Raw genomic sequence first — 12,292 nt, 5'->3', positions numbered from 1 at the left:
AATTTGAGACAACAAATAGTTTTCTTGTCACGACTATTGTATGTAGCGCAATATTATTATTGAACTTCTGCTGTCTAAAGATTTGAGGATTTATCACACATTTTATTTATTTATATTGACAGATCTTGCTTTAAATAGTAATAAAATAAAACAATCTGCATATAATTTTTGTTATTGTATGGAGTTTCTCCTTGAAATCATATTTATTTTGAAAAGAGCTAGGCCTAAGCTAATAAGTCTGAAAAAAAATATCTTCACGTTTATAATAATAATAGGTTGGCATGCTTTAATATTTTGTTTTAGTGGTATTTTGTTTAAATGTTTTTAATACATACAAAATATATAACGTTAGCTGTCTATATGGTGAGGGGTCCCTGACAAGGGGATCAACAAATATTGGGGTCATTTACATTTAAACAAAATTAAAACCCTTGCTTTACGTTATATTTAAAAAAAAAATGCCGCCTCCTGTTATTCAGTCTAGTTTTAGACGTTAATCATCACACATTTTTTCCTACTCTACACAGACAGCCCGTTTACTATAACTGGCTCAGTTATGTTTTTTTGGTTGCGTTTACTTCCTGGTTCCAGGATGACTTTCGTTTGAGGACCAATCACATCGTCATAGTCACCTTTGCATGTGAATATCACTATTTTGATACATTGTCAAAGAGAAGCTTTGAGTCATTTGAGCAATTATCAAACAGTTCCTGACTGTGACATGCCACTGCAAACAACCGGTAAATTTAGCAGAAAATCTCAACGACTGAGATACAGCTCATGTCGCACGCTCGCCAGATATTTGATGAGCCATATGGACAACAATGTAATTCCGAGTCTATATTTCACGCATGCGTGTTTCTCTAGCGTCTGAGGACAAACGGACCGTAGGAAACAGCGGAAATGAACCCAAAACTACCGAGGCGGTGGAAGGTGTCGGAGAAAAGAAAAGATGAGAGTCACTCACCGAAACGCACGGGCTGGATGTTGCGCTTGGAGTAGGCGACCGCTGCACAGTTACCAACGCCATTCAGGCTCCGGTAAACGGATACCTGAGAGAAACTGGTGGTGGCGAGACAGACATAATTGTGTCAGAGGAGATCAGCCGCAGCTCGTCCGTTGCTACTGCTCTCTGTCGCGCTTCCTCTCTGCGACTCCTCTGCGCCTGCGCCGGAACCGCCAGCTGTCAAGATTCAGTGGCCTCAAGCCATGGTTAACTGTGTGTGTACTGAACAAGCGAAATAAAGAGTTAAACAGCATTTTTAAAAGGTCCAGGTTGGGTTTCTCTTAATAATTTAGTCTATCTAAAAAAAATACCACATTTATATAAACTGCTATGAAATGCATTTAAAGCTAATTTAATGGTCCACACCAAAAGGAAAATTCTTTCATCATTTACTCATCATGACGTTTCTAACGTGTATTGCTCTCTTCTGTGGAACATAACATGAGATATTATGAATGTTGGTAACCAAACAGTTTATTTTTCCATTTACTTCCATTTTATGGACAAAACAATACAAGTCAAAGGGAACCGAAGCATTTTGATAACCAACATTCTTCAAAATATATATTTTGACCTCACACGAGGGTGAGAAAATGATAGCATTTTCATGTTGGTGTGATCTATCCCTTCAAAGCTTCCAACTATGGTTAATTGATTAATAATAGCTTTACATTTTCATGGTTAAAGTAATTAAATTACAGTAATTAATTACTTAGTAAAGCATCACACACACACACACACACACACACACACACACACACACACACACACACACACACACACACACATGTGCAACACATCTCTGTTTTCTCAGATGATGTGCAGACAGGAAATGGGTTTACAGACAAGCTGTGACTTTTCTTTTCTTTTGCTCGTAACCTCCACTCCCACACTGCTGCTTCACACATGCCAAAGCAAATGCAACTCAGTTCTTTGTAGGTCATGTGATACTCTCAAAGATGAATAGATAGTAGGCCTACAGTTTATTTTGCTTCATGGCCAGTGTGAAGCCACCCAAAGCATTTGACACACACAACTTGTCCAGAGTTTACCCAAAGCGTTTACCCAATCCAGTTTACCCAATCCAGCGTTTACCCAAATCTCTCTGAATGGCATTAACAGTGAGAGAGATTAGGATTACTGCAGGTGTAACAGAGTTTGGGTTAATACTGAGATACAATACAAAGAATTCCATCCACTTGAACTAACAGTAGGACACATTACAGAAAGAAAAACTGTTTACAGAAATCTGTAAAAATGTCAACTCTTATTTTTAAATGGACAAAAATCAATTATGGATTGATAAACATACACATAATAGAAATAAAGAACTGCTGTACCCAATAACAAGTTACAAAAAGTGGACCCGACTTTTAACCATATCAACTTTTGCAATAGGCATATACATGGTCTTACTTACATAATAGAAAAACATTAACAACACCTATAAGATTCAAATATATATGGTAATACAAATATAATACTGTACTGTCTGTTCTGTAAGAATGACAGCAACTTGCCAGGGGTGTGGTTCTTGGTGAATTAGGGATTTATTAAAGAGATTGTCACCATCTAGTGGCAGCCTGTTTTGTAACGGTTTCATTCCTGTTTTTTTGTTTGTTTGTTTTTTAGCATAGGCCTACATTAAAAACTTGACAATGGATATGCATTAAATGTAGCCTAGGCTATTTTAATAATTATGCAACAAATGTTTATCTCTCCATTTGCTTAAATTATTTCCTTTAAATGCCTCTATTTAAACATCTAAACCTTTAATTTTCCTTTCATTAAGAGTTTTAGCAGATGGTGAAACGGTAAAACAAATTTATAAATGTATATACACATTTACCATAAGTAGACATTTGTTTTCTCTAGGGAATCTACAAGTGCCTTATTACATGTAAATTCAGTTACTAAACATGATTAAACAATTTATGTACATTAATGTACAATTATAATCACGTTTCTATATATTTTATATTTGTGAAACGTTTTATGGACACTCCCAAAAGAAATGGGTCAAGTTGATTGTAAAAAACAGCAATATCGTTCGATTCGTATACGGTACTTTCACAAAAACGTAAACGTAATCAATATGACTAATTTTTAATCACACATAGGGTATTTTAATGTATCGTTGTTTTTTAAAATAATTGTGATTAATTACAATTCGATTCTGCGTTGTTGCTTTAACGTCGTATTTAACAGCAGTTATCGAATCTGCTGTACGCCAGATAGTTTTGGAAGCAAGATGGCGACCTCTGGTAAACAGTAAGTGCCTTAGTCCTAACTTACAGCTATTTCGTCCCCTTACACAAGACATATGAAGAAATTATAATTTATAATGATGGAGATGGAATTATGATTGTGTGTGCATGTTGTTAAAGAGTATCTTGATAAGAACAAGCTAATCAAAATAGTCCGAGCCACTGAGCTAATGCTGCTATCCCCAAAACACGTGAATACAATCATATTAGCCACATTATAAATCATAAATAAATTGTATTTACATGTTGCATTTTACTAAAATCTCTAATTTGCTCTACGTACTATAATATTTTTTGGTTGCAAACGGTCATTATATGAAATTGGGATGGGGTTTGCTTGGCTAACGTTGCCACTGCTGGAAAAATAATAAACACACACAGCTAAAACAAGCCTGCGCTGTTTAACTGGTCTTTGCTGGTTTAAGCTGGTATAGCTGGCATAGCAGTTATGATCATGCTGGGAGATCGACAGCCAACCAGCTAAGCTGATTTATTTCCCCCCTTTTTATACACATTTTCATATTATATATATAATATGAACATTTTAAACTAAACTTTAGTTAACCAGTACTTACTATAAAAACTAAGTCGTATTCATTCATACTGTCTTGTTTGCATTTAAGGTATGGGCTCATTTTGCCTCAGAAGAGTGCATCAAAATCTGCCCTTCTCTCACGCCCCTGTGTGTTTGGAGATGATTCTGATGATGAGGTGACAGCTTCAATGAATCCGAATATGACTTTCTCTACACTTAAGTCAGTGCACTGTAATAAAACACAATCTCTTATATTGTAGACCTCTGTTGGGGAGAGCTTGAAGAAGGAGGCAGCCAAAAAGAAGATAATGAAGCAGGTGAGCATGGAAGACATCCCAACAACCGTTGCGTAATTATGAGGTTAATGTTGTTGAAACCAGTTCTTTTGTTATACATCCCACTTTAGACCCGTCTTGAGATGCAAAAGGCACTTCAAGAGGACAGCACTGTCTATGATTATGACAACGTGTATGATGATATTCAGAAAGAGAGACTGGAAAGCAATAAAAAATTGCTAGGTGGCACAGATAAAAAGGTATATTTTAAAAATGTATTACAAAAAAAGTTGCTTTGTTTGTTTGTTGCATTCAATAGACATTCTTAGGACCAATTGACACCTAGAATTATAACTATATAAGCAGCATCCACACTAATGGACGATATTATTCTGTTTATTATAAGCATGTATTACAGTTTTGTCGTCTGCTACTTTAAATGCTCAAACTCTTTAAAGCAGGATGAATTCTGATTGGCTGTCTATGTTTTTATCATTCAGTAGCTGGAAAAAAATGGTTCTGAAAGTGAAATCATTTCTCTTTGTCGTTATCGTCATAGTGTGGACTTCCCTATTCGCATAGAATGAGAACGATTATTTAAAACTTTGAATGTATTATTCTAGTTATTGTTTTTGGTGTGGATGAACCTTGAGTTTAAATCAATAAAAGTCTATAGTATCCGCTGTTGTATTACTATATGATGCTTTGAAATAATATTTTTAAGTAGCACATGATCAATAGCTAATTGTTCACTTGAACATTTTCAGCCCAAGTATATTAACCAGCTGCTCCGTGCAGTGGAGGAGAGAAAGAAGGAACAAGAGCGTCGTGATGAGAGGAAAATTCAGAAGGAAAGAGAAGCAGAGGGAGAGATGTTTGCTGATAAAGAGGCTTTTGTCACCTCAGCTTATCGCCTGAAGCTTAAAGAAAGACAGGAAGAGTTGGAGAGAGAGAAGAGGGAAGCAGCGTTAGAAGGTGAGTTCTTGAAGTGTAATGCAGTGTTGTTATGAGTATTAAAATGGACACACTGAATAGTTTTCTTTTTCATTTTTAGCTGCGCTGGATGTCAAGAAGCAGAAGGATCTCAGTGGATTTTATAGACATCTTCTCAATCAGACAGTCGGAGAAGAGGCAATTCCTGATCGTAGTGCTCAAAGGTGAGGCATATCCACCTTATCTTGAAATGCGGAGGCAAGATATTTCTTTATTTGCGCTACACACCAGAGTTTATGACTATGATAATAATACCAGTGTTTATGATTACTGGAAGTGGCTGACACCAGAATCCTTGCAGATTATAAAAAAGTTCAAAATGGCTGCACCTGCTCTTACATTACAAATAAAGTGGATATGTTTAACATTGATAAGTGCAAAAGTTTATAAACCCCTTGTAAAACATGCAATATGCTTAACATAAAAAAACTGTAATTATATTAATTAAAATATAATTAATATATCTTCCTATACAGAAGATTCTAGGAATCTTCTGTATAATCTTCTGTAATTAAGGTTATTTTATGTATGTTGATGAATTTAAATTAAATGTTCATTTATGTGTCATGTAGTATGAGACGCGAGTTCAGTTCAAACAGCATCATATACAGTATCTGAAAAGGTTGAAGGGGGATAGTTTACCTAAAAATGAAACTTTTGTCATCATTTACTCACTTTCAAGTTGTTCCTCCTTCTGCTGAACACAAAAGAAGATATTTTGAAGAATATGGGTATGGATACAATGGAAGTCAATGGGGTCGGTCAACTGTTTGGTTACTAAAATTCTTCAAAATAACTACTTTTTTTGTTGAGCAGAAGAAAGAAATTCAAATTGAGGGTGAGTAAATGATGACAGAATTTTAATTTTTGGGTGAACTATTCCTTTTACTCTTATTCTTTGTTATCTGTCGCATTTTAAATTGCTAACTATTTGAAAGTTTGTGAAAGCTCTAATAAAATTATTAATCTTCAACTTGAACTTGTTTCAGAGAGGACAAAGCCACAAGCTCTGCAGCAGCAGAAAGGTCACCGACCCCGGAGCCCACACTGAAACAAAGAGACAGCGAGGCTGAATCCCACAGTGATGAGGACCAGAGTGATAACCGAGCAGTGTTCAATAAAACAACCACAAGCGGCAACCACTCAAAACGCCAATACAGACAAAAATCCCCTCATTCAGACAGTGGTGATGAGCAAGACCGGGAAAGGAAAGAGGTTAGAGAAAGAAGTCTCAAAGATAGAGACAGGGATAGGACAAAGGAGAAAGAGAGGATGAGAGACAGAGATAGAGAGGACAAGCACAGTCATAGAAAGGAGGACAGGGACCGCAGAAGAGAGAGGGAACGAGACAGGGACAGAGAAGAGGATAGAGGCAGAGACAGGAGGGAAAGGGACAGAGACGACAGACATGGTAAGAGGGACAGACGAAACAGCAGTCCAAAAGACAGAGAACGCGAACGGAAAGGAGAGCAAGATCGAGACAGAAGAGACAACAGCCCAAAGGACAGAGAACGGGACCGCAAAGGAGAGCGAGATCTGAGGGACAGAGAAAGCCAGAAAATGGAGCAAGAAAGCCAGAAAACGGAGGAAGAAAGCCAGAAAATGGACAGCAAAGGGAAAATCGGGGATGAAGAAAAGATAAGCGAGGGGAAAACTGACAATGCTAAAGAAGAAGAAAAGGTAATGGAAACTGAAGATAAAGATGAACCAAAACAGGAACCTAGTAAATTTGCTAAACGCAGCTGTGACCAGACTGTAAATTCAGCCAGAGAGAGATACTTGGCCCGGCAAATTACTCGTTTTGCTGCGAAGCCCTACATTGAAAAAGATGATGACTAGCTAATGGATTGACCATTATATCACTTTTGAAGACATTGTATGTTTCCCTCTTTGAAACAGGAAATATTGGTTTGGTAAAGGCAAATAATTGTAATACTTTATGGTTTATGAACGTGGGGAGAATTGACCTTGGCTTATTGGGTGCTTTTTTTGTGTGAATTTCACTTTAAATGTATAATTGTCCATTGGTGTTAATAAAATAAACTCAAATGGTACCAATTGTGGCAAAGCTTTTTAGGGGCCATTTACATGACATCGTTTTGAATTAAAAATGGAAAACTTGTGCGTTCTGGCCAAGCGGTAACCTTCCGTCTCTCTATTGAATCCAACACGGAAGTGACTTGAACTGCAATTCATCGACTGGCCACTAGAGACGGGCTCCAAAAGAGAGTCAATCCCATAGAACCCCCATGTTAAAATGTCCAACTTTACAGCAGAAACATGTTTACAGCCTTGTACAAAAAGTGGTTTTGGTCTATATAGCTAATTTTGCCCTTCATGACAACTCGATGATATGGCTTCTCACACAGAATAAGGCAGCCGAGTGTTTATTAGTCATGTTTAATCAATCAAAGAATTTCAATCTTCTGTTTATTCAGCTACAGCGTTGATGCCAGAAAGAGATTTCCTGGAATGATGTGCGTGATCTTACTTTTGCGGCGGGGGAAAATTGGCGTGTCTGCGCAAGACTCTCTCTGGCGTTCAAATGGAGCAGCATTTACTACTGATCAGCCGCACTGCACTGACGAGCTGCACATAGAATAATCGCAGCCTTTGCCAAATCGCATGTGGTTTCATTGCGATTAATCGTGTAGGCCTACGTCACGGACACTATGTCCATATTTTTTTCAGTCTATGGTTCTGGCCCTTGTCAGGCTATCACCAGACCCAGCTCAATCTTTTAAGATTGAACATTGGTCTGGGGAGTCTACTCTGTATTTTCTACTGCACAATAGGCGTGATCAACGGCATAGTTCAAAGGACTGTACGCAATTGGATAGTCCTTCAACCAATCAGCGACGCAAAACTCCAGGCAGGAAACGTGTCAACTAACGTGTTGGTTTGTAGCATTGATCAGCGGTTTGCTTTTTTTGCTCAATATGTTGCTTTTATTAACATAAAAGTTTAAAACAGTAATATCCTATACTAAACCTAAACCAATCTTGACAAACTATATATCATTTGAAAGCTTACAGTCTCGGTTTCATTTTTGGTGACTGATTTTTAAAATATTTTACAGAGGAGCCGTAATTTATCAATTTGTAACAAGAATATTTTCATACTCCTAGGCGTGTTCAGACCTTTATTTTGAAATTGTGATGAACATGAAACATCATGAAAGAATGGTAGAAACCTGTTTGTTTTCATGCCAAGAGTTCAAAAGATAGCATCCGTTCAATTGTTTTAGAAAAAAAGGTCTGAAAATGTTTTAAATATAAAGGAAAAAATTATATATTCACCATTTGTTATTCACCATTCGTGGCAGTGAGCTATAATGCACATACGTGTTCTTTTTATGTTTCTTAGAGGTTGAATTAATTTCAAAGTCTGCCAAACTTCCAATACTACTTCTGAATAGGATGTCTACTTCATAAATTGTATAAATAATGGTTCAGATCACTCAAACAACATATGGAAATGGAGGCACCCTTATATGGGCAGTAATGTCAACTAGTGAAAAAGTTTGGTACTGCACCCAAACAAAATCTCACTGAAAGCATGAGATATCAACCTTAAATTTGAAACAACTTGTTCATATTTTTGCCTTTGATTTTTTTGCAGTTTTAGAGACCACCAGGTTTTGAAAACATTTTATATAATTAAATTAACGTACATTTTTATAAACTCAAACTTCTATAACTTTTTTTTCTGTTTAACTTTAATTCTCTTCTATAAAAATCTGCCAAATGTCTTCCAAACAAAACCAATCTTACATCTATATTCCAAAGCATTCTTGAATTACAACCATTTAAGATCGGAATGTGCAATGTCCATTTAAAAAAAAGGGGGGGCTCTTAATAAGGGGTTAATTAAATCTACCCACATCAAGTGTTGATAATATTCAAGGTAGAATAAAACTGATTGTTGAAAAGTAGAGGGTCTGTTCTTTCGATGCATTGCATTTTCAGATATACAACAAAATATGGGTGCCATGAAACTTGAGGAAAAAAAAAAAAAAAAGTAAATAAAACACTGACGGTGACAGTTCACCCAAAAATGAATAACTCATACAGGTTTGGAATACTATCCCTTTAAGGTGTTAACACGTCTGCATTGTAGGCAACATTTTCTCACAATAACAATGTAGAAAACACAACGTGTGAATAAACTTTTATTGGGTTGAGGTTTTTCTTAAAGTTACAATGCAAAATAAATTCATAATACACAACTAAAAAAACAAGCAGCCGTCGTCTCAATCCTGTCGTTTGAAATCTGGTGGGCCAAAAAAACAACTTAGATAAACATTTGAGGACCATATTTCTGAAAAGCTTAACATTGTATAGAGTCAGAAAACCGTTTATCACCACTGATCAATCTGACGGTAATTCCAGCTATCAGTTTAGGTTTCATCATTATAAAGAACTCGGGCAGTATTTAAAGGGATAGTTCACTTTAAAATTAAAATTCTGTCATCATTTACTCACCCTCAAGTTGTTTCAAACCTGTATTTATTTCTTCTGCTGAACACAAAGATAGATATTTTGAAGAATGTCAGTAACCAAACAGTAGTCTGTACCCATTGACTTCCATAGTAGGAAAAAAAAAATACTATGTAAGTCAATGGGTACAGACTTCTGTTTGGTTACTGACATTCTTCAAAATATCTTTCTTTGTGTTCAGCAGAAGAAATACATTAATACAGGTTTGAAACAACTTGAGGGTGAGTAAATGACAGAATTTTAATTTTAAAGTGAACTATCCCTTTAAATGATATTCCTGCAGAACTCACCACAAATCTGCGAAGTCCTCATAGAATATCTGCAAAAGATAGACAGATTATTAAGAAACACATCATTCATGTGTGGGAATTACTCCTACATTTAGTGTGCTCAGAAAACCGTTTATCACCACTGATCAATCTGACGGTAATTCCAGCTATCAGTTTAGGTTTCATCATTATAAAGAACTCGGGCAGTATTTTAATAACATTCCTGCAGAACTCACCACAAATCTGCTGAATCCTCATAGAATATCTGCAAAAATAAACAGATAATTAAGGAACAGATCATACATGTGTGTGGTAAATACTCATACATTAGTGTGCTCAGAAAACCGTTTATCACCACTGATCAATCTGACGGTAATTCCAGCTATCAGTTTAGGTTTCATCATTATAAAAAACTCGGGCAGTATTTTAATAACATTCCTGCAGAACTCACCACAAATCTGTTAAATCCGCTTAGAATATCTGCAAAAGACGACAGATTGTTAAGGAACAGATAATACACGTGGGAAGTAAAGTTACTTCCACATTTAGTGTGCTCAGAAAACCGATCATCACCACTGAACCATCTGACGGTAATTCCAGCTATTATCAGTTTAGATTTCATCACAACACAGTATGAAAGAAAATTCTTATTGTAAAATAGTAGACACTGGGTCCATTGCGTCTTACCATAATTAGTCGTATATATTTTTTCGAAACTTATCCGAACACATATTCATTGCGTTGCAACTTCGGAACAGAAAGAACTAACACGCGTGCGCCTCGTGATTTATATACACGAGTCGCTCTATGACGTAGTCCTTCCTGTTCTTCTGGTATTGAAAACACTACGCGCGATCTGCTCATTTCTGCCAACTACTGGATTCATTTATAACCTAAAATAGTTTTATTTTTTTTTAAATCGTATTTTCGTTGATTATTTTGGGGGTATTGATTTCCTTTTGAGGTGTATCTTAGTTTGAGCCATTAAAACTGAAATGTAAATTGTCACCTTGTCATCATGTAGGCTATTATTATATCGGTAACTAATATACAAGCACCATTTCCCCCACAATTGTTCATTGTGGAATAATAAGTGTATCTTTATTAATAGGAAATATGTGTTATTTCAGGACAAAGATGTCTGGTCCATTTTACTGATTATGTATGGGGAAGGAAATGTCCTTATAACTTATAACTATAGTTATGACAAATTTGTGAAAAATACCATATTATTATGTGTACTCGGAAATTATATGTTTCTTTGGTAAAAGTTGGTCCTGATGGTTTGGTTCAGCTGGTTAAAGGTGCATTGTGTTAATCAACTGTGATTACAAGACTGAGTAATTCAATAATTCATTTTTTTTAATTTTGCGAAGGAGAGCTGTAATTTTGAAGTTTTAAGAACATTTGTAAATAGAGTTTACCCTTTTAAAGAGTGAAGCAGATATAGAATCGTAGGAACATTTATTTTATTTATACAAGTTCTCAAAACAATTCTGGGATGACCTTTATGTTTGGTTAAGTTTTAAATATCTAATAGACTTTTATTTTAAATCTATAATATATATATTTTTTTATTTTTTATTTTTATTTTATTACGATAGTGAATTATTTGTTTAAAAAATTTGGGATGTTGGCCATGCAGATTCTTTAAGAAACCTCATGCAAAAGAGCCATATATGTAATCTTCTGATATATTTTTGATGATAACCCCCTTGTGTTATATTTTATTAATGTATTTAGTTTTTTGTTTTTAATAATTAATAATTAAATAATTTATGTATTGTGTTTGCTGCAATTTGGACTTTTCGGAATTGTATTAAGGTATTAAATAATTGTATTTATTAGGTTTAGTTTTAGTAGGGTGGGAGTTGATTTTGTCCATAGGGAATTGATTGGGTGGTTCCATCCATTTTCTTCCGCTTATCCGGGGTCGGGTCGTGGGGGGAGAGATGCGCAGACTTCCCTCTCCCTAGACACTACCTCCAGATCTTCAGGGAGATACCGAGGCATTCCCAGGCCAGCCGGGAGATATAGTCCCTCCAGCGTGTCCTAGGTCTTCCCCGGGGTCTCCTCCCGGTGGGACGCACCCGGAACACCTCACCGGGAAGGTGTCCAGGAGGCATCCGGAACAGATGCCCGATCCACCTCAGCTGACCCCTCTCGATGTGGAGGAGCAGCGGCTCTACTCTGATCTCCTCCTGAGTGATCGAGCTTCTCACCCTAACTCTAAGGGATCACCCAACCACCTTGCGGAGAAAGCTCATTTCGGCCCCCTGTATCCGGGATCTTGTCGTTTCGGTCATGACCCAAAGCTCATGACCATAGGTGAGAATAGGAACGTAAATTGACCGGTAAATCGAGAGCTGCACCGATCCATCTGTCAATCTCCCGTTCCATCCGAGGTTCTACAATCGGCTGTATTCTCCTCTCCAGTACCCTGGCATA

General features: G+C 36.5%; 2 protein-coding genes and 1 long non-coding RNA gene across 4 annotated transcripts in view; 1 reads left to right on the top strand and 2 right to left on the bottom strand.

Annotated features, from left to right (window-relative positions):
- The window catches only part of ssh2b (slingshot protein phosphatase 2b), a 32,975-nt gene extending 31,787 nt beyond the window's left edge, over positions 1–1,188 (bottom strand). Inside the window, exon 1 of the mRNA XM_079586183.1 lies at positions 968–1,188. Coding sequence (XP_079442309.1) covers positions 968–1,030 — 63 coding nt within the window. The 5' untranslated portion in view covers positions 1,031–1,188. The remainder of the gene's footprint in view (positions 1–967) is intronic.
- A 1,815-nt stretch (positions 1,189–3,003) lies between these two features.
- Positions 3,004–7,349, top strand: nsrp1 (nuclear speckle splicing regulatory protein 1). Its single transcript, XM_079586188.1, has 7 exons — positions 3,004–3,277; positions 3,897–3,984; positions 4,069–4,125; positions 4,215–4,343; positions 4,851–5,058; positions 5,138–5,240; positions 6,066–7,349. The coding sequence occupies exons 1-7, from the start codon at positions 3,258–3,260 to the stop codon at positions 6,913–6,915; spliced, it is 1,455 nt and encodes a 484-aa protein (XP_079442314.1). The 5' UTR covers positions 3,004–3,257; the 3' UTR covers positions 6,916–7,349.
- A 1,885-nt stretch (positions 7,350–9,234) lies between these two features.
- LOC306984677 lies at positions 9,235–10,636 on the bottom strand. Of its 2 annotated transcripts, XR_013794592.1 has the most exons (5): positions 10,532–10,636; positions 10,296–10,324; positions 10,081–10,109; positions 9,866–9,894; positions 9,235–9,348 (listed from the first exon to the last, which is right to left on the bottom strand). It is a non-coding gene; the product is annotated as an uncharacterized lncRNA (long non-coding RNA). The 2 variants fall into 2 exon arrangements; XR_013794593.1 differs by lacking the exon at positions 9,235–9,348 and having other exon boundaries at positions 9,758–9,894.
- Positions 10,637–12,292: the final 1,656 nt, after the last annotated feature.

This window comes from Phoxinus phoxinus (assembly GCF_949152265.1).
Source record: "Phoxinus phoxinus genome assembly, chromosome: 17".
Classification (NCBI taxonomy): domain Eukaryota; kingdom Metazoa; phylum Chordata; class Actinopteri; order Cypriniformes; family Leuciscidae; genus Phoxinus; species Phoxinus phoxinus.
Note: the sequence above shows the minus strand (reverse complement) of the source record. Positions and strands in the feature narration are given on the sequence as shown.

Bases quoted from the DNA above. Each gene is read 5' to 3' on its own strand.
- nsrp1 (XM_079586188.1), top strand. From the start codon at position 3,258: ATGGCGACCTCTGGTAAACA. The intron at 3,278-3,896 runs GTAAGTGCCTTA...TTTGCATTTAAG, and splicing joins ATGGCGACCTCTGGTAAACA to GTATGGGCTCATTTTGCCTC. The intron at 4,344-4,850 runs GTATATTTTAAA...GAACATTTTCAG, and splicing joins TAGGTGGCACAGATAAAAAG to CCCAAGTATATTAACCAGCT.